General features: G+C 38.3%; 1 protein-coding gene across 2 annotated transcripts in view; it reads left to right on the top strand.

Moving 5' to 3' along the window:
* hck (HCK proto-oncogene, Src family tyrosine kinase) overlaps window positions 1-23,185 on the top strand; it is a 28,949-nt gene extending 5,764 nt beyond the window's left edge. The window contains exons 2-13 of one of the 2 annotated variants that reach the window (XM_034295951.1): window positions 4,802-4,935; window positions 12,741-12,780; window positions 13,212-13,308; window positions 13,427-13,522; window positions 15,066-15,169; window positions 15,254-15,403; window positions 16,866-17,018; window positions 17,169-17,351; window positions 17,468-17,544; window positions 20,646-20,799; window positions 21,326-21,457; window positions 22,546-23,185. In XM_034295951.1, the coding sequence (XP_034151842.1) occupies window positions 4,813-4,935; window positions 12,741-12,780; window positions 13,212-13,308; window positions 13,427-13,522; window positions 15,066-15,169; window positions 15,254-15,403; window positions 16,866-17,018; window positions 17,169-17,351; window positions 17,468-17,544; window positions 20,646-20,799; window positions 21,326-21,457; window positions 22,546-22,748 (1,512 nt within the window). In that variant the 5' untranslated portion in view covers window positions 4,802-4,812 and the 3' untranslated portion in view covers window positions 22,749-23,185. Of the gene's footprint in view, window positions 1-4,801; window positions 4,939-12,740; window positions 12,781-13,211; window positions 13,309-13,426; window positions 13,523-15,065; window positions 15,170-15,253; window positions 15,404-16,865; window positions 17,019-17,168; window positions 17,352-17,467; window positions 17,545-20,645; window positions 20,800-21,325; window positions 21,458-22,545 lie in introns of both variants that reach the window. The other variant, XM_010875543.4, reaches the window with a different exon arrangement.
* Window positions 23,186-23,456: the final 271 nt, after the last annotated feature.

The following is a 23,456-nucleotide window of genomic DNA, read 5'->3' as shown; positions in this document are numbered from 1 at the left end:
TCTCCTGTAATATGTCCCTCTATTGTGATGGAAATGTTTTGGTCTTGCAGTAGGGCTGCAATGAGTTGATTATATTTTTGTATAGTGATTATTTTGCATAAACACAAAAATGTAATAACCTGTGTGACATTTACAATCCCGATTTAAAATGTCATTCATAAACATGATGCTTACTTCCTACTTTTTCATTGTTGTAGTTTTTGTTTTGCCCTTTTTAATGGATTAAACAGGAACCAACTTTGTATTGCTATATTTAGAGAGCAGGATGAAACAAACAGGGAACCACAATCAACCTTTCAAAATACTTTTTTAGCCATGAGACCATTAACAGTTAGTCAGCTTTAAGTGAAGCTTGGATATTTAAAAGGTTTTGCTCTCCAGATTCAAACTGTTAATAGGCCTGATTTAATTTTATGTTGTTTTCCAATTCAGATACATTGAAACATTTCCTTTTCTTGTAATATTATTCTCCTGGAGTTGGTAGGGCCATGAATGAATGTGTAAATATATAGATAACCAGAGTAATCACAGAAATCGTCACTTATCAAATTTAATCATTCACATTTATTTATAAAACCCTTTTTACATCAGCAGTTGTCACAAAGGGTTTTTATAAAACACCCAGCCTGAAACTTAGATAAGCAAGCCAACAACAATGTTGAAGAGCAAGCAACTACAATGGCTCGGAAAAAAACTCTAAGCGGGGCCGAAATTTTGTATGAAACCTAGAGAGGAACCAGGCTCTGAGGGGTGACCATTCCTCTTCTGGCTGTGCTGCGTGAACTTTTTGAGAGTAGAAGTTGTAATGATTCATAAATGCCTTTGGGCTGTGTCCAGAGTCTATAAAACCTTATCCAGGTCAGAAGTAGGGATGTGCTTGACAAATATCTTATGACAAATATTATCGATAATTCCTCAGTTTTTTTCGTTGAATAGTCAACCCCACCCACTCGTGCCAAAAAGAGAGTTACTACATTTAAAAAATAAAATGTTATATACTATGCAATAAATTCTACGTTTTATTTAAAAATGAGGTTAACCTCAAGAACGTTTTAGTATAAACAATTAGGCTAGATGTACTTTTACTCGGGAGACATTCAGATTCAGAAATGCCATAACAGCAGCAAATAACCTAATGCATAGGCCTGTGAAGTCGTTAGTATATTATTACAAGTTATTTATTACAAATCATTGTTACAAGTATTCCATTAATGATACATGCAAATGAACTATAAACGTAGTCAAAAACACACATAGCTCACATTAATTAGCGCCGAGATATACCAGGTTAAGGTTTTTATTTTAAATTTTCCCCCCTCAAAGATTTCAGTGTGTTTTTCAATTGAATTGTCCACATTATAGGTCCCATTAAAAGTGAAAAAATTATTTATCTTTGTCTCATTCTTTTATATCACAAAAACCTGGCATTTTAACAGGGGTGTGTACACTTTTTATATCTACTGTATGTGTATAGGTATTTTCTTATCCATGGTTTTAGAATCTTTTAGCTACATTTTCAGCAGATCAACATTGCCAATTTATATGGATACCACATTGCAAACTAACATCTTTACTGCATTTCTTATAGTACTCCATTCCATAATATAGTTCATTTATCAATATTGTGTAACAGAATGCTAAAATAGCCATCAACTACTTACTAATCCTTTATAATTGTTTTATTGCATAGCTATTATAATGTATACCTTGTTTATTATAAATGGTTACCTATATCTTTAGAGCTAAAATTGTCTGCTGTGCACATGATTCACATTGGTTTAGGCAACAGAGAAAGATATGGCTTAGGCCCAGTAAAATATGGCGTTTTGTATGATGTTTTATAAAAACTGTTGGTGTTTTATTAATCATGTTGTTAAGTGAGTTTTGTCCCAGTCAGATAGAGCTCCCAGAATTAAAGCATACAATTCTGTTCACCAAATGTTTCACCTTATATTTATATGACATCTCCCAATTGATTATACTTTATAAATGTATTATTATAAGGTTGATTTATTTTAGCAAATGTATTGTGTTGAAGTTGTTTGTGAGACTGCAGTGAGTGGGGAATGGCTTTACCAGAATGCGTGAGCAAGAAAGGTGCAGACTTTCACAAACAGTCCTAGTTTAAGGCATGGAGTTTCAGGCGCATAGACAATTTTTGAAATATGCTGTTGTTCCCCTTTAAAAAGAAACTGATCCTGTTGTGAGCGCTAACAATACAAGCAAAGAGGAACATAGTTTAAATGGAAAAGAGAAGTGACTATATACAAAAACAAAACGTTGATCATATTGTCACATTCAATAGATACTGCTTTTGCGTAACTATTAATATGAAATTGATAATGTCATCTTGCGGAAGGACTTCTACACATCCTAAAGGAGTGAATGTGTCAGGTCCTGTCTACTGGGATGCCCCTAGCCATCTCTATGTTTGTGTATGGGTGATAGTGAGGGCCAGACAGTAGGGATGCCCCTAGCCATCTCTATGTTGGTCTAGGGATGATAGTCAGGGCCTGACAAGGATGCCCCTAGCCATCTCTGTTGGTCTAGGGGTGATAGTCAGGGCATGACAGTAGGGAGGCTCCTAGCCATCTCTATGTTGGTCTAGGGGTGATAGTCAGGGCCTGACAGTAGGGAGGCTCCTAGCCATCTCTATGTTGGTCTAGGGGTGATAGTCAGGGCCTGACAGTAGGGAGGCTCCTAGCCATCTCTATGTTGGTCTAGGGGTGATAGTCAGGGCCTGACAGTAGGGGTTTGGTTCTCTCTTACAGACACAGGCTCATTTCAGTCATAAGAATCCCCAGTTTATTATTTCCCTCTTTAAATATTTTACACAGATAAAATGGAACTAAGAATGTAGTTCTACTAAGTCATGGCTTAATTTGGAAAATAACTCTTATTTTCTATTCTCTATCACTCACAATCCCTATATTCCCACACGGAAAACTCATGCAAAACATATATGCACATATGTTAATAAATGTTGAGAAATCCTCTACATATATGTGCCCTGAATATGTTCATGAAATATATAACCAGCGCTTCACACAATATCATAATAAAATGCATGTCATATATTCTTACGTTGAATATTATGTGTTAAACTAATGAAATATATGAATATGGAGAACTTTAAGCATTTCTCATCAACACATCATGGAATTAACCACAAGACCACAATATCATCAGAAAGTTGATTTATTTCAGTAATTCCATTCAAAAAGTGAAACTTGTATAATGTATACATTCATTCCACACAGACAGATATATTTCAAGTGTTTATTTCTTTTAATTTTGATGATTATAACTGACAACTAATGATAACCCCAAATTCAGTATCTCAGAAAATTAGTATATTGTGAATAGGTTCAATATTGAAGACACCTGGTGCCACACTCTAATCAGCTAATTAACTCAAAACACCTGCAAAGGCCTTTAAATGCTCTCTCAGTCTAGTTCTGTAGGCTACACAATCATGGGGAAGACTGCTGACTTGACAGCTGTCCAAAAGATGACCATTGACACCTTGCACAAGGAGGGCAAGACACAAAAGGTCATTGCTAAAGAGAGCTCTGTGTCCAAGCACATTAATAGAGAGGCGAAGGGAAAGAAAAGATGTGGTAGAAAAAAGTGTACAAGCAATAGGGATAACCGCACCCTGGAGAGGATTGTGAAACAAAACCCATTCAAAAATGTGGGGGAAATTCACAAAGAGTGGACTGCAGCTGGAGTCAGTGCTTCAAGAACCACCACGCACAGACGTATGCAAGACATGGGTTTCAGCTGTCGCATTCCTTGTGTCAAGCCACTCTTGAACAAGACACAGCAACAGAAGCGTCAGTCCAGTCCTTTTTGGGCTAAAGACAAAAAGGACTGGACTGCTGCAGAGTGGTCCAAAGTTATGTTCTCTGATGAAAGTACATTTTACATTTCCTTTGGAAATCGAGGTCCCAGAGTCTGGAGGAAGAGAGGAGAGGCACAGAATCCACGTTGCTTCAAGTCCAGTGTAAAGTTTCCACAGTCAGTGATGGTTTGGGGTGCCATGTCATCTGCTGGTGTTGGTCCACTGTGTTTTCTGAGGTCCAAGGTCAACGTAGCCGTCTACCAGGAAGTTTTAGAGCACTTCATGCTTCCTGCTGCTGACCAACTTTATGGAGATGCAGATTTCATTTTCCAACAGGACTTGGCACCTGCACACAGTGCCAAAGCTACCAGTACCTGGTTTAAGGACCATGGTATCCCTGTTCTTAATTGGCCAGCAAACTCTCCTGAACTTAACCCTATAGAAAATCTATGGGGTATTGTGAAGAGGAAGATGCGATACGCCAGACCCAACAACGCAGAAGAGCTGAAGGCCACTATCAGAGCAACATGGGCCCTCATAACACCTGAGCAGTGCCACAGACTGATCGACTCCATGCCACGCCGCATTGCTGCAGTAATTCAGGCAAAAGGAGCCCCACTTCCGTGTGGGTAATTCACCACAAAAACTCTCTCAACTAACAATGTTAAGCTATTTTATAAAATTGCTGAATACCGACTGGTTACACAGGGCACTTGCCAAATGAGGTCCTAATGATCTTGTTAGTAATCTTAACACAGACATCCTGTTAACATGGTTTAATTCATGACAAAAGCTGTGAAAACACTGTAGGCCTGAATTGGAAACGGTCACACATACAGTTTACAGTAAACTCTTCATTAATCATTGACTCAGTACACTCATGTATAATCTTTCCACTCTCCACCCTGTGTTGCCATTTTCGGAATGTAGTGACATTAATTATATCTAAATTCCTAGGTTCTTTCACCATGGGCTGTGTGGGGTCCAAGGAGCAGCAGGATCCCATCAGCAAAGCAGTGGTCAATGATGACTTTCAGAACCGGACTCAGAACTCTGCACATTACGTCAAAGATCCCACCACTGGAAACAAGGCAGTGAGTTAACTCCTTTTGGAGGCTGGCATGGTGCGATGATGATGATCATGTTGTACTGCATTTGAATTTAGATTTAGAACTTTAATTCAGTTCCAGTTCACTTTGTTAAATATTATGCACAAAGTGTTTTTCATTTAAGTTCTGAAGTTCCTTTATGTCGGTGGCTCCCAACCTTTTTCAGTTACTGTATCACCGACAGAATTTTGCTCTGCTTTGAGTACCCCTGAAGTACCCCCTCATGTTAATTTCACTAGTAAGTCTATGGTGTCATGAGTGTTTTCAAGTACCCCCTGTGGAGAGGCCAAGTACCCCCAGGGGTCCTAGTACCCTTGATTGGGAGTGATGAAGTGATGAAGCCAAGTGCAACACAGAATTCAGTTATACAGTCTGGGTCCATGTTGGAAATTGAAAATCTCACAAGATTATTACTACAGGGTTATAACCGATGTTGTTAAGGATGATATTAAGTCGGTCTGTTCATTGTGTACAACACTTTTGGCAGAATCTGCTCAAAATATACCCAAAACAGGTATTGCAGTTATTCCCTAACTAAAGGTTTATGTCAGAACTTCAAATTGCATTGGGATGGAAACAGACTTTAACAGAGAGATGGACAGAAAAGTCCACCTCCTTTACCCTCCCCATCCGTTCTGGGTTCATCCTGGCCAGTCCAGCATTTTATCCAAAAAACATGTTTCAGAGAGTACAATAGAAATATGGGTTGATAATGAAGGGTTTGAATTGCAGATGAATCACAATTGCCATGTAAACTAACAAGCAAAACAACATGACATTTTCACATATCTGCAAAGATCCTTCACAATAGATATATAAAATATGGATTTGATGAAAAGCCCTCTTTTTACATTAAATCCATCTCTGGTGTTTATGACCAAAAAAAAGTTTATTTGGCTCATCTGCGAAATAACCCAGTTCTGATTAAAGTTCCAATAACAATTAGCAAACTCCAGGCAGTGACATTTAAGTCTTGATGAGAGTTAAATGCTTTTTTCTGGCAAGATGTACAAATAGCCTGTTGGTATTAGAATATTAGCAGTTAATACATAGAATGGTTTAAATATTAAGAATGCAGCCGGTCCAGCCAATGGAGATAATTATTTATTAAAGGTTTTGCATCAAATGTTGTCTCTTTTATGGTACAGTATTCTCACTGTCAAAATGGCTGTTCACTGGTAAATATATGGTAGGCGAGGCTACCCATAATTCCACAACAGAGTTATATAAACTATTGTGGAAATTTACTGAGCTGATGTATTTATTAATTATTCCATTGTATAGGAGATTGAAAAATTAGTAGCTACACACAGTGTTGATAGTAATGTACTGAGTCCATGTATTAACTCAGTAGGAAAATGCAAGATGTGCTAATTCAGAGCTAATCAAAGGAACAAGCCTAGGCTGACTGACATCAGATACAGATGTGATGCTCAAAGGTCAGTTATTTTGTCAGATGTTGTCACACCTTCTTGCCCATACAGAAGGAGGTGTTTCTGAACTGTACGGCAGTCAGAGTGTCACTGATCTTGTGTTAGTGTCTTTCTGTCTCTGTTTGCAAATATAAATAAGACTGTTATTGTGATCTCTGTGATCCCTGCCTTGAAGTGTTCTGACTTTTGATTTCTATCACAAAGCACATTGGCTAATTACAGTCACAAACTTTGACAAAATGTGACTTCCTGTGAACATGATTTCCTGAGAGGGAATACAAAATAGTGTTGTGTTATTCTTCAATGTCAAAACATATTTAACTTGTAACAAAGCATACAACCATAATAATCTCACACTGGCAAATTAGAAGGATCTAATTTTAGTTTTGGAGTCTTGGTGACCCCAAGATTTAGCCAATTTCTGCAAAAGTGATTTTATTTTCTCGGTATTGTAGGTATTTTCTTTATAGCCATTACCCAATTAATTAAATAACAAGAAAAGGAACCAGGCAAGCCTAGTTCTGCCGGCCCACGATTAGAAGAGATGAATATTGTTGCCTAGGCTGGATTCGATCTACTGTTTCTTATATGACAGACTGTCTATAACCACTACGCTATTTAAACAACCTGTGTTGTTGCACATGATTCGTGTGTAGAGATGTGGTGCCTGTTTACTTCTGCATTGTCAAAACTCCACGGTTCTATGTAAATCGAAATCGAGAGCAGTATGTTCCTTGTCGGTGCAGTTCATCCATCGCAGTACAACCGTAAGCAGTTTTACTTAGGCTCACTATAATGAAGCTACTGAAGCTTGTAGCCAGCAATGTTTTAGGCTATCCTGAACAAATCCTAATGCATAAAAAAAAAAATCAGTGGCGAGGATCAAACACCGGTTGTTTACATGGCAATCTGCATCTCTAACCACTATGCTATTTAACAATGGGTAGTCAGTCACTCAGTAAGAGACATTCGCTCTTCTTGGCCGGCTCCGCTTACACAGTCCGGCAGAAAACAGTTTTTTTCATTTCCTTTGTGTGTTCTTTGACCTTCTCTTGTTTACAGATGTCTGAGGGAGTTATTTATAGACAACTAAGGGAGTTATTCATATTTTACTACAGTGAAACAGGAAGCCGATAACGAGTTAAGAATTCCTAGTGACGGTGATGAACTTGAAAAAAGATATACAGTTCCTTCTGAAAGTATTCATATCCCTTTACTTTCTCCACATCTTGTGCTGTCAAAATTGTTCATCCAATAAGGAAGGAATGCCCCAATTAGTCACTTTAACTATATATATATATGTGATAAGGAGGTCAATGCTGTTCGGTTTATTTAATATTACAGACCCACAATGTAAATAGATTTAATTGTGATTAATTTTATGTTTTTGATTTAGAAATGATAATGTTCAGTTAAAGAAGTAACTGCTAAAAACTACACTTTTCGTATATGCTGGTAGCATAGGTGTGAAGTGTGCTGTTACAGTAACTTACCGTTGACAGCGGTGGTACTGTTGCACTGCATGACTATACTTGATGATCAAGTGTCATTAGATTTTTAACTTTATTGTCATTGAACAATTACAATATAACGAAATGGCAAAACAAAAGGCAGGTGCGGTACAAATGGCAATACTAAATGTGCAAAAAAAAGGCAAATAGAGGAGGACAGAAAATGTGCTAATATTTTGTATAGTGTTTGTTACAAGTGGGATAAATAGTTGTATTGGTACAAATGCCAATTCTAAATGGCATTCTAGATGTGCAATTGAGGCAAATTGAAGGAGTAAGGTAGCATGTGCAACCGGGATGCAGAGATAGCAGCAATGAGGTCCCAGAGGTAGACATGTATATGTAACAACTGTAAAATTGCAAGTACAATGGCAATTCTAAATGTGCAAAGAAGCAAACTCAATGTGCAAGGTGCATGTGCAACTGAAATGCAGGGATAGCAGCAAGGAGTATCCTTTTTCTTCTACTTTTCCTAGTTGTTCCAGCGTTAGGATTTTGCAGTGTAGGTTTAAATCAGAATCTGAGAAATTGAATACATGAAACATTAATGGGCTATAAATGATACACAGAAATATATAGCATTTTGTCATGAATTTCCATATTCAATCCATTATGTTTAAATTCATGAAATGTTAGTTAAATCATTAAATGTACACTTCTGTTCCAAAGGGGTCACTTAGAAATGTAATTATTTTCCATGAAAACAAACATGAAATGAGTTTGAATAGGAAATATAGCAAAATGAATGAGAAATAAAGTAATTGACAAGGTTAGAGATAATGATTTTTCATTGAAATAATAAGTGTCCTTTGCTTTCATCAAATAATCCCCTGTTTCCATCAATTAAAGCCTTGCAGACCTTTGGCATTCTAGTTCACAAATTGTTGAGGTAATCTAAAGAGATTTCTCCCCGTGCTTCCTCAAGCTTCTCCCACAAGTTGGATTGGCTTGATGGGCACTTCTTACGTACCATACAGTCAAGCTGCTCCCACAACAGCTCAATAGGGTTGGGATCCAGTGACTGTGCTGGCCACACCATTAAAGACAGAATACCAGCTGACTGCTTCTTCCCTAAATAGTTCTTGCATAGTTTGGAGATATGCTTTGGGTCATTGTCTTGTTGTAAGAGGAAATTGGCTCCAGTCAAGCGCTGTCCACAGGGTATGGCATGGCATTGCAAAATGGAGTGATAGCCTTCCTTCTTCAAGATCCCTTTTACCCTGTACAAATCTCCCACTTCACCACCACCAAAGCACACGCAGACCATCACATTGCCTCCACCATGCTTGACAGATGGCATCAAGCACTCCTCCAGCACCTTTTCATTTAGTCTGCATCTCACAAATGTTCTTCTTTGTGATACAAACACCTCAAACGTAGATTAACTTAGAATAATATTTTTCTAGTCTTCCTTAGTCCTGTGTCAGTGTTCTTTTTGTCCATCGTAAACTTTTTTATTGGCCAGTCTGAGATGCCTCTGCCTAGAAAGCCAGCAATCCAGAGTCACCTGTTCCCTGTTGTTGTTGAGACTGATGCTTTGTGGGTACTATTTAATGAAGCTGCCATTTGAGGACCTGTGAGTCGTCTGTTTCCCAAACTAGACACTGTAATATATTTGTCATCTTGCTCAGTTGTGCACCCACTCCTCTTTCTATTCTGGTTTGCGCTGTTCTATGAGGGGAGTATTACACAGCTTTGTATGAGATCTTCAGTTTCTTGGCAAATTCTTGCATGGAAAAGCCTTGTGGTTTAAAATGGGGTGCCAGGTGAATGGAGCATTTAAGTGAGACAACAGACATATAAGGTACAGTGGATATAAAAAGTCTACACACCCCAGTTATTCTTGGTAACAGAGGAGAGACTTTCAGTTATGAAAATCAACAACTGGCTATGAAAATCAACAATTGGCTATGACATACTGTGTATATAAAAAGTCTACACACCCTTGTTAAAATGGCATGTTTTTGTGATGTAAAAGAATGAGACAAAGATAAATCATGTCAGAACTTATCCACTTTTAATGTGACCTATAATGTGAACAATTCAATTGAAAAACAAACTGAAATCTTTGAGGGGGGGAAATGAAAAATTAAAACCTTACAATAACCTGGTTGCATAAGTGTGCACACCCTCTTATAACTGGGGATGTGGTTGTGTTCAGAATTAACCAATCACATTCAGACTCATGTTAAATTGAAGTCATTACACACCTGCCATCATTTTAAGTGACTCTGATTAATCACAAATACATTTCAGCTGTTCTAGTAGGATTTTCCTGACATTTTCTTAGTTGCATCTCAGAGCAAAAGCCATCATTGGCAGAGAGCATCCAAAACATCAGAGGGATCTCATTGTTGAAAGATATCAACAGGAGAAGGGCACAAAATAATTTCCAAAGCATTAGATGTACCATGGAACACAGTGAAGACAGACATCATCAAGTGGAGAAAATATGGCACAACAGAGACATAACCAAGAACTGGACGTCCCTTGATGAGAAGAAAACTGGTCAAGGAGGCTTCCAAGTGGCCTACAGCAACATTAAAGGAACTGCAGGAATGTCTGGCAAGTACTAGCTGTGACAACAATATCCTGTATTCTTCATATGAATTGGCTATGGAATAGGGTGGCAAGACGGAAGCCTTTTCTTACAAAGAAAAACATCCAAGCCCAGCTGAAGTTTGCAAAAATAAACATCAAGTCTCCCAAAAGCAGGTGGGAAAATGTGTTACGGTCTGATGAAACCAAGGTTGAACTTTTTGGCCATAATTCCAAAAGGTATGTTTGGTGCAAAAACAACACTGCACATCACCCAAAGAACACCATACCCACAGTGAAGCATGGTGGTGGCAGCATCATGCTTTGGGGCGGTTTTTCTTCAGCTGGAACCGGGGCCTTAGTCAGGGTGGAGGGAATTATGAACAGTTCCAAATACCAGGTAATTTTGGCAACTTCAGGTGTTCGTTAGAAAGCTGAAGATGAAGTTTACTTTTCAGCATGACAACGACCCAAAGCACACATCCAAATCCACAAAAGCATGGCTTCACCAGAAAAAATGTACGTTTGGGAATGGCCCAGCCAGAGCCCAGACCTGAATCCAATTGAACATCTTTGGGGTGATCTGAAGAGGGCTGTGCACAGGAGATGTCCTCGCAATCTGACAGATTTGGAGAGCTTTTGCAAAGAAGAGTGTGCAAATATTGCCACGTCAAGATGTGCCATGCTAATAGACTCCTACCCCAAAAGACTGAGTGCTATATAAAGGTGCTTCAACAAAGTATTAGTTTAAGGTTTTCAGTTTGTTTTTCAATTCAATTGTTTATGTTATATGTCACATCAAAGGTGGAAAAAATCTGACATGATTTATCTTTGTCTCATTCTTTTACATAATAAGTACCTGGCATTTTAACAGGGGTGTTTTGACTTTTTATATCCCCAGTATGTCGTAGCCAGTTGTTGATTTCCATAACTGAAAGTCTCTCCTCTGTTACCAAGAATAACTGACTGATCATTTCCTTTGGTGTCTGGGTGGTCATTGCATCCTGTTAGTTAACTGTAATGTAACTGTAAGCACGGTTATTCTGAAAGAGAAAGTAGAACCACAAATATGAACAGAAAAATGTGTGTCTGTCACCAACAAGCATTTTGTCACAGAAATCAAGGTTATCAGGAAGCATGTGCGAGTAAACAAATTGTTTAATGACGGTAAAGTCTGAAGAACAACAACCCAAGCTCCAGGTGTAAAATATGTAACGGTTTTAGAAGACCAAGGAACAGCGTACCGGTAATACAAGGCAATAATTAGAGCCACTAACTGTTAGTGTGAGGCACTGAGCCACTAAACACACAACATAACGACAGTAAGTGACAAACTTGGAGATGTGTACACTACCATTCAAAGGTTTGGGGTCAAAAGTTTTTGAAAGGAAAGCACACTTTCCATCCATTAAAATAACATCAACTTGATCAGAAATACAGTGTAGACATTGTGAATGTTGTAAATAACTATTGTGGCTGGAAATGGCTGATTTTCAATGGAATAGCTACATACTGTAGGCGTTCAGAGGCCCATTATCAGCAACCACCTCTCCTGTGTTCCAATAGTACATTGTGTTTGCTAATCCAAGTTTATCATTTTAAAAGGCTTTGTGATAATTAGAAAACCTTCTTGCAATTATGTCAGCATAGCTGAAAACTGTTGTGCTGATTAAAGAAGCAATAAAACTGTCCTTCTTTAGACAAGTTGAGTATCTGAAGCATCAGCGATTGTGCGTTCAATTACAGGCTCAAAATGGCGAGAAACTTTGTTCTGAGACTCGTCAGACTATTCCTGTTCTGAGAAATGAAGGCTATTCTATGCAAGAAATTGCCAAGAAACGGAAGATCTTGTATATTATGTACTACTCTTTTTATATTTGTTTGTCTAATATTGAATATCATAGTTTTGTGACTATAAAGAGAATGTCTAAATATACTAGAATCTTGAAAATAGAAATTTTAGATTTTTAATGTTGTCAGCTTTGAGATACATTTATGTTTTTCCAATTTCATTGCATTTAGTTGTCTTTGTTTTAATGTATTTGTGATACACAAATGCCACAAAGTTCTGCATCTTTACACAGTGATTTGGCAACTTTGTTCCAGGAAATGCTTGTGCACTATTGAGAAAAACTGTACATACTTTCAATAATTGGATTGAAATGTCCTTTGACTATTTCAGTTTTTACTTTTTAAAGTCTCTTACTTCATCTGTCATTGCTCATTCATCACCTTCTGTATCACTTTCTACTACATGTTACAAATGTCCTCTGGTTCTTCTCAAAATCTCATTCTTTCTATACAGAATAAAACCATCTCCACTGACCCTTCTGTTGCCTCTGATGGTGAGTATAATGCCGACAAGATACAGAACTCTTTGCTCAGTTGAGTTTGTGCTGTAGTTTCTATTTTAGTGCTATCTTGGTCACAGTGTTTAGAGCAGCACACTGAAGTATTTAAGGACAAAATCGGTAACTGTTCTCTGAGGTGAGATTGCTCAGAGCTGAGACAGAATATTTGTTTATCTACATCTATAACAGTAAAGCAATAATACACAAAGTATGTTAGGCAAACCAAAACACAGTTTTTCTGTTGAAAATGTTATGTTAAATATCTTGCACACAAAAACTCAAGATCCCACCTTCAAAATAAAAATGAGTAGAGAAATATAAACAAAGACAGTCTTTATCATAATACGCAGACAAACACGCAGACACACGCACACACATACAAACACACACACACACACTTACTGTACATTCTCTGCTCCCTCTAGGTTCTGAAACGATTGCCATTGCACTCTACGATTATGAGGGTATAAATGAAGGAGACCTGGGCTTCAAGAAGGGAGACAAGCTAAAAATCTTACAAGAGTGAGTATGTGTGTAGGACATTTACACACAAGCTGGACCAATCAATACACATATAGGGCACTGTATACAATACAGTATCTATGCCAGCACCTCACTCTCCCAATCTCTCTTTCTGCAGGTCTGGAGAATGGTGGAGAGCAAAACATGCTGTCACAGGCCAGGAAGGCTACATCCCTAGTAACTATGTAGCCATTGACAGCCTTGAAACCGAAGAGTACGTTGCTTATTGTTACACTGTGTGGGGCAAATTCAGATTTACTCCTTTCCTACACTATTTTCACTAATATGTATTTAGACTTTCATTATGAATGTACATAACAAGATTGTTGTGTGTGGCTCCCTTAATAAATATATTTAACCCCAGTAACCACACCAAATGTTCTTCTCCAGTGATCCCCTCTGTAATTTAGATTTAAAACCTAGTTCCATATCAATAGTTCTCAAAAAATATATAAATATATATACTATAAGGAATTTATAAATGAAATGCTAAATTGGAACATTTATCTATTAGACTCTCTTTTGTCTGGCATTATGTGAGGTCAATTGTCACACATTTGTTTTTATTTATTTGAATTGATCATGAAGAATTGTTTTATTCTTTCAGTTTGTTGTTGTTTTATTCATTTCATTTCAAAGCAATCCCTTTAAATATTGTGTACCTTAATTGGAATTTAATTGGCACAGGCATTTCAACTACGGAAAGTCAGTTCAGAATATAGAAAGCTAGCAAAGGGACACAGTGGTCTAAGTTTTTGTCAAAACTGCAAATTCTAAATAGATTGCATAAAGTTACTACAACACCTGTCTCTTATCAATGGCCCTCAAAAATATTTCAATTAAGTGCTTCAATTTATATTCGACAAATGTTACTCTGGGCTCTCTGTTCAATAGTCAAACACGATTGTGAATTGTCAATTTCTTATATTTTTTTTGACCAAAATCGATTGGGAACAAATTCTCGTTTTAATGAAAACCATTCCAAAGGAATTCCAATTGACAAGACAACACATGGAACCACATAAATAATGTTAATAATAAAAAAACATGAACACTATCTACAAGGAAATAAACATCAAATTACACTAAATCCAGCAAAACATACAGATATGTTTGATTGAGCAGGTGCATTAATCACATAGCAGCTTGTTTAGTACATTTTTGGCAGGGGCGAACAGTAAAGAATAGCAACCTAAGAAAGTGTATACGTTTTATCACTCCGGGAGTGGGAAACCGTGGAATTAGTTGTTGTGGTGGACCCACCTTTCCCAAGATGAAGAGAGGCCCTGACACCACTGACAAAACTGAACTTTATAATGCGTCTTCCCATAGAGATCTACAAAATAGCACTGATGTCACAGCGGGTGACTCTAGTAAACAATATAACTTTTTTGTTGCATGCAATACTGTAGCTGGAACACAACTTAACCAACTTTTGGGAATTTGGTTGAGTGATGCATCTTGCATTAGAGGTCTGACATTGATATCGTAAATAGGCCACAATAGTAATCAACTGAAATTCTAAACTTAGAACAAACCTATTTCCTGTCCTGTTAGAGCTACATACATTACATTTTGTACAGCACATTTCTCTTAAGACCTATTTTATTTTTAGGGTTTTTTGTATAACAAATAGCATAAAAAATGACAATTTATCTGCACAATTTATTTTAGCTCCTGTCTGAAGTCACCTGCGTTAATAATTTATGTGGAGTTCTTAAAGGAATCAGACTGTTGTAATTGTAATCCTCTTCCAGGTGGTTCTTTAAAGGAGTGAGCAGAAAAGATGCAGAAAGGCAGCTTCTGGCATCTGGAAACAAATTAGGATCGTACATGATTCGTGACAGTGAGACGACCAAGGGTGAGCACATAAAAAACCTTGTGAACAAACATAAACACACTAACACAATTAGAAAGGTAACTCCCTCTGTCTTTCCTGCCACAGGCAGCTACTCCTTATCCGTGAGGGACGGTGATTCCCAATCAGGAGACACTGTCAAGCATTACAAGATTCGTACACTGGACAACGGTGGCTTCTACATCTCCCCACGTATCACTTTCACCACCTTGCAGGAACTGGTCAGCCACTATAAGAGTGAGTGCCAACCACATGCATCACTAAAATACACAGCAATACATCTTGGTTAACTACTGTAAAATGGTGGCCTACTGTGGCAGTGTTCATACAGAAATTGGTTATGCCCATGGTTTAATTTGGGCGTGGTCCCATCAGAGCTGAGACCTGGAACTTATGATCCGGTTAAGAGCCAGGGGGATCTGGGACCCTGCAACTTTGGTAATAATCATTTTGAATTACATAATGAAAGTGAAGTAGATTACGACACAAGCAGAAGTGTTTATTTGCTATGTAACATTTGAATGAATACAAATAAACATGAACCCAACACAGAGTAACAATCTTGTCTTGTGTTGCTAAGATCTTGTCTTTGTGTTTCACAAAATCTACTCACTAGAAATGATTTGGGTATACAAAGGTGCATAATTGGTTGCAACTGTTCACTGTTCAATTTCTGTTTAAGTGGAAACAAGCATTGGACAGTGTAGGGAATCACTATAAATCTTTATCACTAATATTTTATATCCAAAAAAAATGTATTTAGCATTTGTGAACTGATTGACCTAAAGTGATAGTAAATTAAGAGTTGAATGTACTGTTGATGTAATGCAGCTGACTTTCACAAAGTGAGAGCAAATTTAAAGGTCACTTCCTTGAGAGAATAAGAAGGAAATCTATAGAAGTAGTTCTTTAGCATTTGACCGAGTTATCTGGTAACAAAGTACATGCTTTGACAGTGAAGATGTGTTTTGCAGCTAAGAAACCATTCTTGCAGAAAGAAAAAAGCAGAACAGATTGCAGTACATCAAAAATCATAAAGCATGCAGCTACAACCTGTAGCATGAAGTCTTATGGAGCGATAAGTTACAATTTTGTTTACAAAGACATATATAGATTTTGTTTAATCATACTGTACATTTGGGAAAACAACCCATTGGTCAAAAATGTGTTTTTGATTGGAAACCTTACTTAATGCAGTCAACAGGGAAATACACAATTGAAAGTGATCGATGGCCAAGGTAAAAAGAGGAAGATTTTTGGAATACTAACCTTGTTCCTGAACTCTAAAGTATCTTTTATTTGACAGGGCTAATTGTAACATTGTTAATGGTAGGTCTTAGGACCATTGTCACATTAGATTGTTGTCACTGGAAAGATTTTGGGGTCATCAAAGTCAACTAACTAGAAACATGATCATATTTTGAGTTTGTAGTTTGTGATGTATTAGCCCAATGTGATACCTGGTTAAGCTACCGTTGATTATGTTCATAGCTAAATAGTAAACCTGTCTGATAATATGGACCAATCTTCTTTTCTTGGGGAGGAAATTATATAGATTATGCACATTTTACACATCCAGACACAAATTGGGGGTTAAAAAAACAATTGTGTTAATCGCAAAGGTCCCAGACTACATCTTTTATTCAAAACCACTCGCTGTCAAATTTGAAATTACATGTCTAATCTTTGCATCATACAGAGCAGGGAGATGGTCTGTGCCAGGCCTTGACCAGTCCTTGCATCAGTCCCAAGCCCCAGAAGCCTTGGGAGAAGGATGCCTGGGAAATCCCCCGGGAGTCCCTGAAACTGGACAGGAGGCTCGGAGCTGGACAATTCGGAGAGGTCTGGATGGGTAAGCTACTTGTCATTCATGTCATGTAGTTGTAACTCAATCCCTCTTGACTTTGTAAGAAGGGTGTATTTAGACCAAACAGTATAATTTCAAATGCATTCTGGAAACTGAGCAGGGGTAATGTGGTTGTCTTTGTGTCTTTTGATTTAGCTACCTATAACAAGCACACTAAGGTGGCTGTGAAGACCATGAAGCCTGGCACCATGTCTGTAGAGGCCTTCTTGGCTGAGGCTAACCTGATGAAGGCTCTGCAGCACGACAAGCTGGTCCGTCTGAACGCTGTGGTTACCAAAGAAGAACCTATTTACATAATCACAGAGTACATGGAAAAGGGTGTGTACACTACAGTTTGAGATTTTGTATGCAGTCACGTTACCATACAATACATTTCTCGTCATTGCATATATGTTATTTACTTTTGTTTGATCTGTGTGTGTGCATGTGTTTAGGCAGTTTGCTGGACTTCTTGAAGAGTGATGAGGGGAACCGTGTCCAGCTCCCCAAACTCATTGATTTCTCTGCACAGGTAAGATTCAGCTACTGTCTGTCAAAGTCAAACAATGTTAGTTTAAGTAAGTATGACTAAGAACACATTCTTACTTTCAGCAATTAGAACCACCAACACTCTAGACCACCAGGTTACCTTGGCAACACATTTTGTGGACAGCTAATAGGAATGTGACTTATACCGTAACAAAACAACAGGAGAATACTTTGGTCTTGTTATGCCCATGTACCTATCATACCATCATCAAGCCACTCTTTTGCATACAGTGCTGTTAAATGACGATCCTGCCTTTGTTCTGTAGCAATGGTTTTTCCTGTTGTGGGCAGTATTTCAATATTCAAATTCCATTGTAGCTTGGCAGAAGAAGGGTTGTGGCAGACTGTGTTTGTAAACCAAATTCATATTGCCAAATGCTTTATGCCAATTCTTGCAATATTTTAAGAATATTTTTAAGATTGTTGAGATTTTGTTTTAAAAGGCCTGAACAAAAAACATACAGTATTTCTGTCAACTGTGTATATTTCAGTTTAAAACCAGTTAATACATTTGTTACACCTGTTGCAACAGATGACAGTGATTGAGGAACTTAGAGAAAAAGCAGAACTTGTGAAGCTATGCTTATCGTGAGTGCATGTTTGTGCCATCTGTTCTCTGTAGATTTTAGAGTGAAATGACATCAGGGAATTAGGAAGACATTCAAGTTAAATATTAGTAACATTGGAGAGAGACAGAGACAAAACATTTAATTTATAAAGAATAGGAACAGGAAGACATTATTGGATTAGTCTGATGCAATTTCCATGTATCATGAAAGACTTTTAAAGTAAAAATACTTACAAATAATTTAGCTGAGTAACTTAATGGGATCAAGTGGTGAAGCCAGTGCACATGGGTTCATATTCTGTCTAGTGCTTTTCAGCAAAAAACCTATGTATTTTACCATATGAAGAAATAAAGCATCTTGTTTTATTCTCATGATATTGGTACATGAATTAAGTTTATATAGTTCTATAATAGTTGGTCACAAAGGGTCATGGGCAGCCAAGGCTCATTGATGCGCGTGGGGGGCGAAGGCTGGCCCATGTGGTCTGATCCAACAGACGAGCTACTGTAGCTCAAATTGCTGAAAAAGTTAATGCTGGTACTGATAAAAAGGTGTCAGAACACAGAGTGCATCACAGTTTGTTGCGTATGGAGCTGTGTAGCCGCAGACCAGTCAGGGTGCCCATGCTGACCCCTGTCCACTGCTGAAAGCACCTACAATGGGAATGTGAGCATCAGAACTGGACCACGGAGCAATGGAAGAAGGTGACTGGTCTGATGAATCATGTTTTCTTTGGGAAGAAGGCAAGTCGGCGGAGACAGTGTGATACTTTGGGCAATGTTCTGCTGGGAAAACTTGGGTCCTGCCATTCATGTGGATGTTACTTTGGAGAACAGGAGGGCTTCTTAAAGAAAAACTAACAGGTCTGTGAGAGCCGGAATTCTGTGTATCAAATACTTGTTCCCCCCGCTGTATATGTATATACACATTTTATTACAGCACTCAGTCTTTTTGGGTAGGAATCTATTAGCATGGCCCATGTTGATGTGGCAATATTTGCCCACTCTTCTTTCCAAATGCGCTTCAAATCCGTCAGATTGCGAGTGCTCCAAATCCGTTAGATCCCCTGTGCACAGCCCTCTTCAGATCAACCTACAGATGTTTAACTGGATTCAGGTCTGGGCTCTGGCTGGGCCATTCCAAAACTTACATTTTCTTCTGGTGAAGCCATGCTTTTGTGGATTTTGGTGTGTGCTTTGGGTCGTTGTCGTGCTGAAAGGTAAACTTCCTCTTCATCTTCAGCTTTCTAACGAACGCCTGAAGGTTTTGTGCTAAAATTGCCTGGTATTTGGAACTGTTCATAATTCCCTCCTCCCTGACTTAGGCCCCGGTTCCAGCTGAAGAAAAACAGCCCCAAAGCATGATGCTGCTACCACCATGCTTCGCTGTGGGTATGGTGTTCTTTGGGTGATGTGCAGTGTTGTTTTTGCATCAAACATACATTTTGGAATTATGGCCAAAAAGTTCAACATTGGCCATAATGTTATGGTCATCAGACCATAACACATTTTCCCACTTGCATTTGGGGGACTTGATGTTTGTTTTTGCAAACTTCAGCCGAGCTGGGTGTTTTTCTTTGTAAGAAAAGGCTTCCGTCTTGCCACCCTACCCCATAGCCCATTCATATGAAGAATACGGGAGATTGTTGTCAAATGTAGCACACAGCCAGTACTTGCCAGAAATTCCTGCAGCTCCTTTAATGTTACTGTAGGCCTCTTGGAAGCCTCCCTGACAATTTTCTTCTTGTCTTTTCATCAATTTGGGAGGGACGTCCAGTTCTTGGTAATGTCTCTGTTGTGCCATATTTTCTCCACTTGATGATGACTGTCTTCACTGTGTTCCATGTTATATCTAATGCTTTGAAAATTATTTTGTACCCTTCTCCTGACTGATATCTTTCAACAATGAGATCCCTCTGATGTTTTGGAAGCAGACCATGGCTTTTGCTCTGAGATGCAACTAAGACAATGTCAGGAAAATCCTACTAGAACAGCTGAAATGTATTTGTGATTAATCAGAATCACTTTAAATGACGGCATGTGTGTAATGACTTCTATTTAACATGAGTCTGAATGTGATTGGTTAATTCTGAACACAACCACATCCCCAGTTATAAGAGGGTGTGCACACTTATGCAACCAGGTTATTGTAAGGTTTTTATTTTTCATTTCCCCCCCTCGAAGATTTCAGTTTGTTTTTCAATTGAATTGTTCACATTATAGATCACATTAAAAGTGGAAAAGTTCTGACATGATTTATCTGTGTCTCATTCTTTTACATCACAAAAACCTGGCATTTTCACAGGGGTGTGTAGACTTTTTATATCCACATATATATTTGCCACTCTCAATCTGCTTACATATAGCTCCTCTGTCTCCTCTGCTCTGCTGTACATTTGTTATCATATTTCTACCTGGATTTTCACACATTGCTAGTTAACAATCATGGGGAAGAAGAGACCAGCATCCCAATATTTCAGTTGTCTTCTGACATCTAACTATGGCTTTCTTTGAAGATTGCAGAAGGAATGGCCTTCATTGAGCAGAGGAACTATATTCACCGAGATCTACGAGCTGCAAACATCCTGGTCTCAAAGGCTCTGGTGTGCAAGATCGCTGATTTTGGCCTTGCCCGAATCATCGAGGACAATGAGTACACAGCTAGGGAAGGTAAGATGCCTACCATGCCTAATAATGTTCAATGGCATTAAAATAACACATTTTAGTACTGCAGTAGAAGACAAAGATTGGCTTTCAGATCTGTTATGGTTTGGAATAAGAATCTGTGATATTATGGAATTCTAGTTGAAACTGTAATGTGAAATTTATTACAGTGTCAGACTGAAATGTGTGGGATTGAATGAATACGTTTGAATAAAGAAATACATTAAGACATTTTGTATTACATGCTGAGAAAACACACATTTGAAAAGGTATGAGAAATGTGGTTCAGTTCAACAATTGTGATGGTGCTGGGTCAGTATTTAAAATAATTTTACCATATATATTGAACCTTAGGCAGCCGTTATACACTGTCATCCATATTTACACCCTTGTTAAAGATGACCAAAACATGCCATTATCAACAATCCAACATTGCTCATTTTACAAATAACAACCCAGGGATTATGTCAACCAAACCACCCAGCTTTTTGTGTGTTTGTATCAGTGAAATCATACTATTGTGCCCTAAAAGGAGCCAAGTTCCCGATCAAGTGGACAGCACCGGAGGCAATCAACTATGGCTCCTTCACCATCAAATCAGATGTTTGGTCTTTTGGCATTCTACTGACCGAGATCATCAGTTATGGACGTACACCATATCCAGGTCAGGACATGAATGATCACATGCACTCTAGTCCTACACAACAAAAAGATTGCAATTTAGATTTTGCAGTAAAAGTGGAGTAATTGCAGTCAACTGTCATAGGTTGGATACAGTAATCAAACATCACATAATTACTGCAGTTTGGAATGATTAATTTAATGATAGAAAGTTTAACCATGCCACAGTTAAAACCAATGAAACATCGGAGCCGTACGTGTTGATGATATGATTTGCCTCTTAACTGGTTCTGATTGCTTCTGAACACTGGAGCCCTATTTTTACCCTTGCCTCGTTTTTCACCACATGATATTCATTTTTATGGCCCTGATTAATTGCAGGATCTCTCAGCAAACACAGGACAGTTAATGTCGAGGTATGTGTCTTCTGAAGCACATCCAATGCTGTTCTGGTTCTTATTCTTAGCTCACAGGCCACCATTAGTTGAATTACTAGATTGCGACAAGGACGTACAAACAAATTGTACATTGCACTATCCCCTGCGGGACCCTTTGGCAAATCAGCGAGAAGGAATGCAAGGATTGCAACACTCGCAATGAGGGTTCCCCTACCTTCAAAGTGTGTAGGGGGACCTGTTGGCCATGTGAGCATGGTTGGGAAGCGAGAGTATTTCCGCTTTTCCTAACTTTATGCAAATGCCCCAGTTTTGTGTAGGGGTCCTACGTTTTGGTTCCACCACTTTGTCAGAAGTGGTGGCCATCCAGGCTGGTTCGTAGCTTACTAGGCAACTTCATGTAAATAAAAATTGAACAGGAATGAGAGTGGATAGCTGTATTATTATTATTATTGTTATTATTTTTCATGTTTGTCTTTGCATGTGCTTGGATATATCCAAGATGATAATAATGACGATAATAAAAATAATAACGTTGATGCTTGATTTTGACTGAGTCATGTTCAAGACTCCAACACAACTGTACAAACTGCAAAATCCTTTTGGCAAGCCCACAAGTGAGCAACCCTGGGTGATGCTAGCACAGCTATCCAAATCTAACATGTAATTTGCAGGCACCGTCAGGCTCACCCTCCCCCCTGTAATGATGTGTTTCTGTGTGGGCTGTATCATCTAGGTATGACGAACCCAGAAGTGATCCGCTCCCTGGAGAGAGGCTACCGCATGCAGCGTACAGATAGTTGTCCGCAGGAGCTCTATGACATCATGTTGGAATGCTGGAAGAACAAGCCTGAGGATAGGCCCACCTTCGAGTACCTGCAGAGTGTCCTGGAAGATTTCTACACTGCAACAGAGAGCCAGTACCAGCAACAGCCATGAGCCAGAAAGCGTCATGTTGTATACCCTGCCTAACCTCTTATAGTTTTATGCACTTGAGCAAGCATAGAGTACAGGCAAACCTAGAAAAACATTTAGATGGTTCCTTATGCAATTCAATTACCGTGAATGAGGACCAAAGAAAATCTTTGAAATGCGTGGCCCTATTTCAGGATTGTTGATTTATTTATATTTTATTCACATGTTGTGTGACTTTACCATCCCTTCCTCTTTATGGTTAACTCTGCCAGTTTGTTGTGTGATCAATCTCTTTGCATTTGCACTGAAAATGTACAAACAATGAGTTGCCAGATATTAATTTTTAAATATGCTATTTATATACCCAGCCAGGTCATGTACAGCTCAAAAATTAAGAGACCACTGCACCTTTTTCTTTCCTTTCCAAAAAAGTTGAGTCTCTTAATTAGTCTCTTAATTTCAACCCTTCTGTTCCTCACTCAAAACCTTCCTTTTCGACTTTTTTTGGAAAGGAAAGATAAAGGTGCAGTGTTCTCTTAATTTTTTCCGGAGCTGTATTTTTTTTTTTTTATTGAAACCAATAAATCTCTAATCCACTTAAGTACTGGATTCTAATTCATCTCAGAGTTTAGAGAAATCTTTTGGTAAGTTACGTCATTTAATCCAAAAATATCTGGTCATCCTCCATACTTAAACAGTATGCAGGCTACTCAGGGATGTAATGTGAGGTAC

Source organism: Esox lucius, chromosome 12, assembly GCF_011004845.1.
Source record: "Esox lucius isolate fEsoLuc1 chromosome 12, fEsoLuc1.pri, whole genome shotgun sequence".
NCBI classification, from domain to species: Eukaryota; Metazoa; Chordata; class Actinopteri; order Esociformes; family Esocidae; genus Esox; species Esox lucius.
This window is presented reverse-complemented; position numbering and strand designations above follow the sequence as displayed.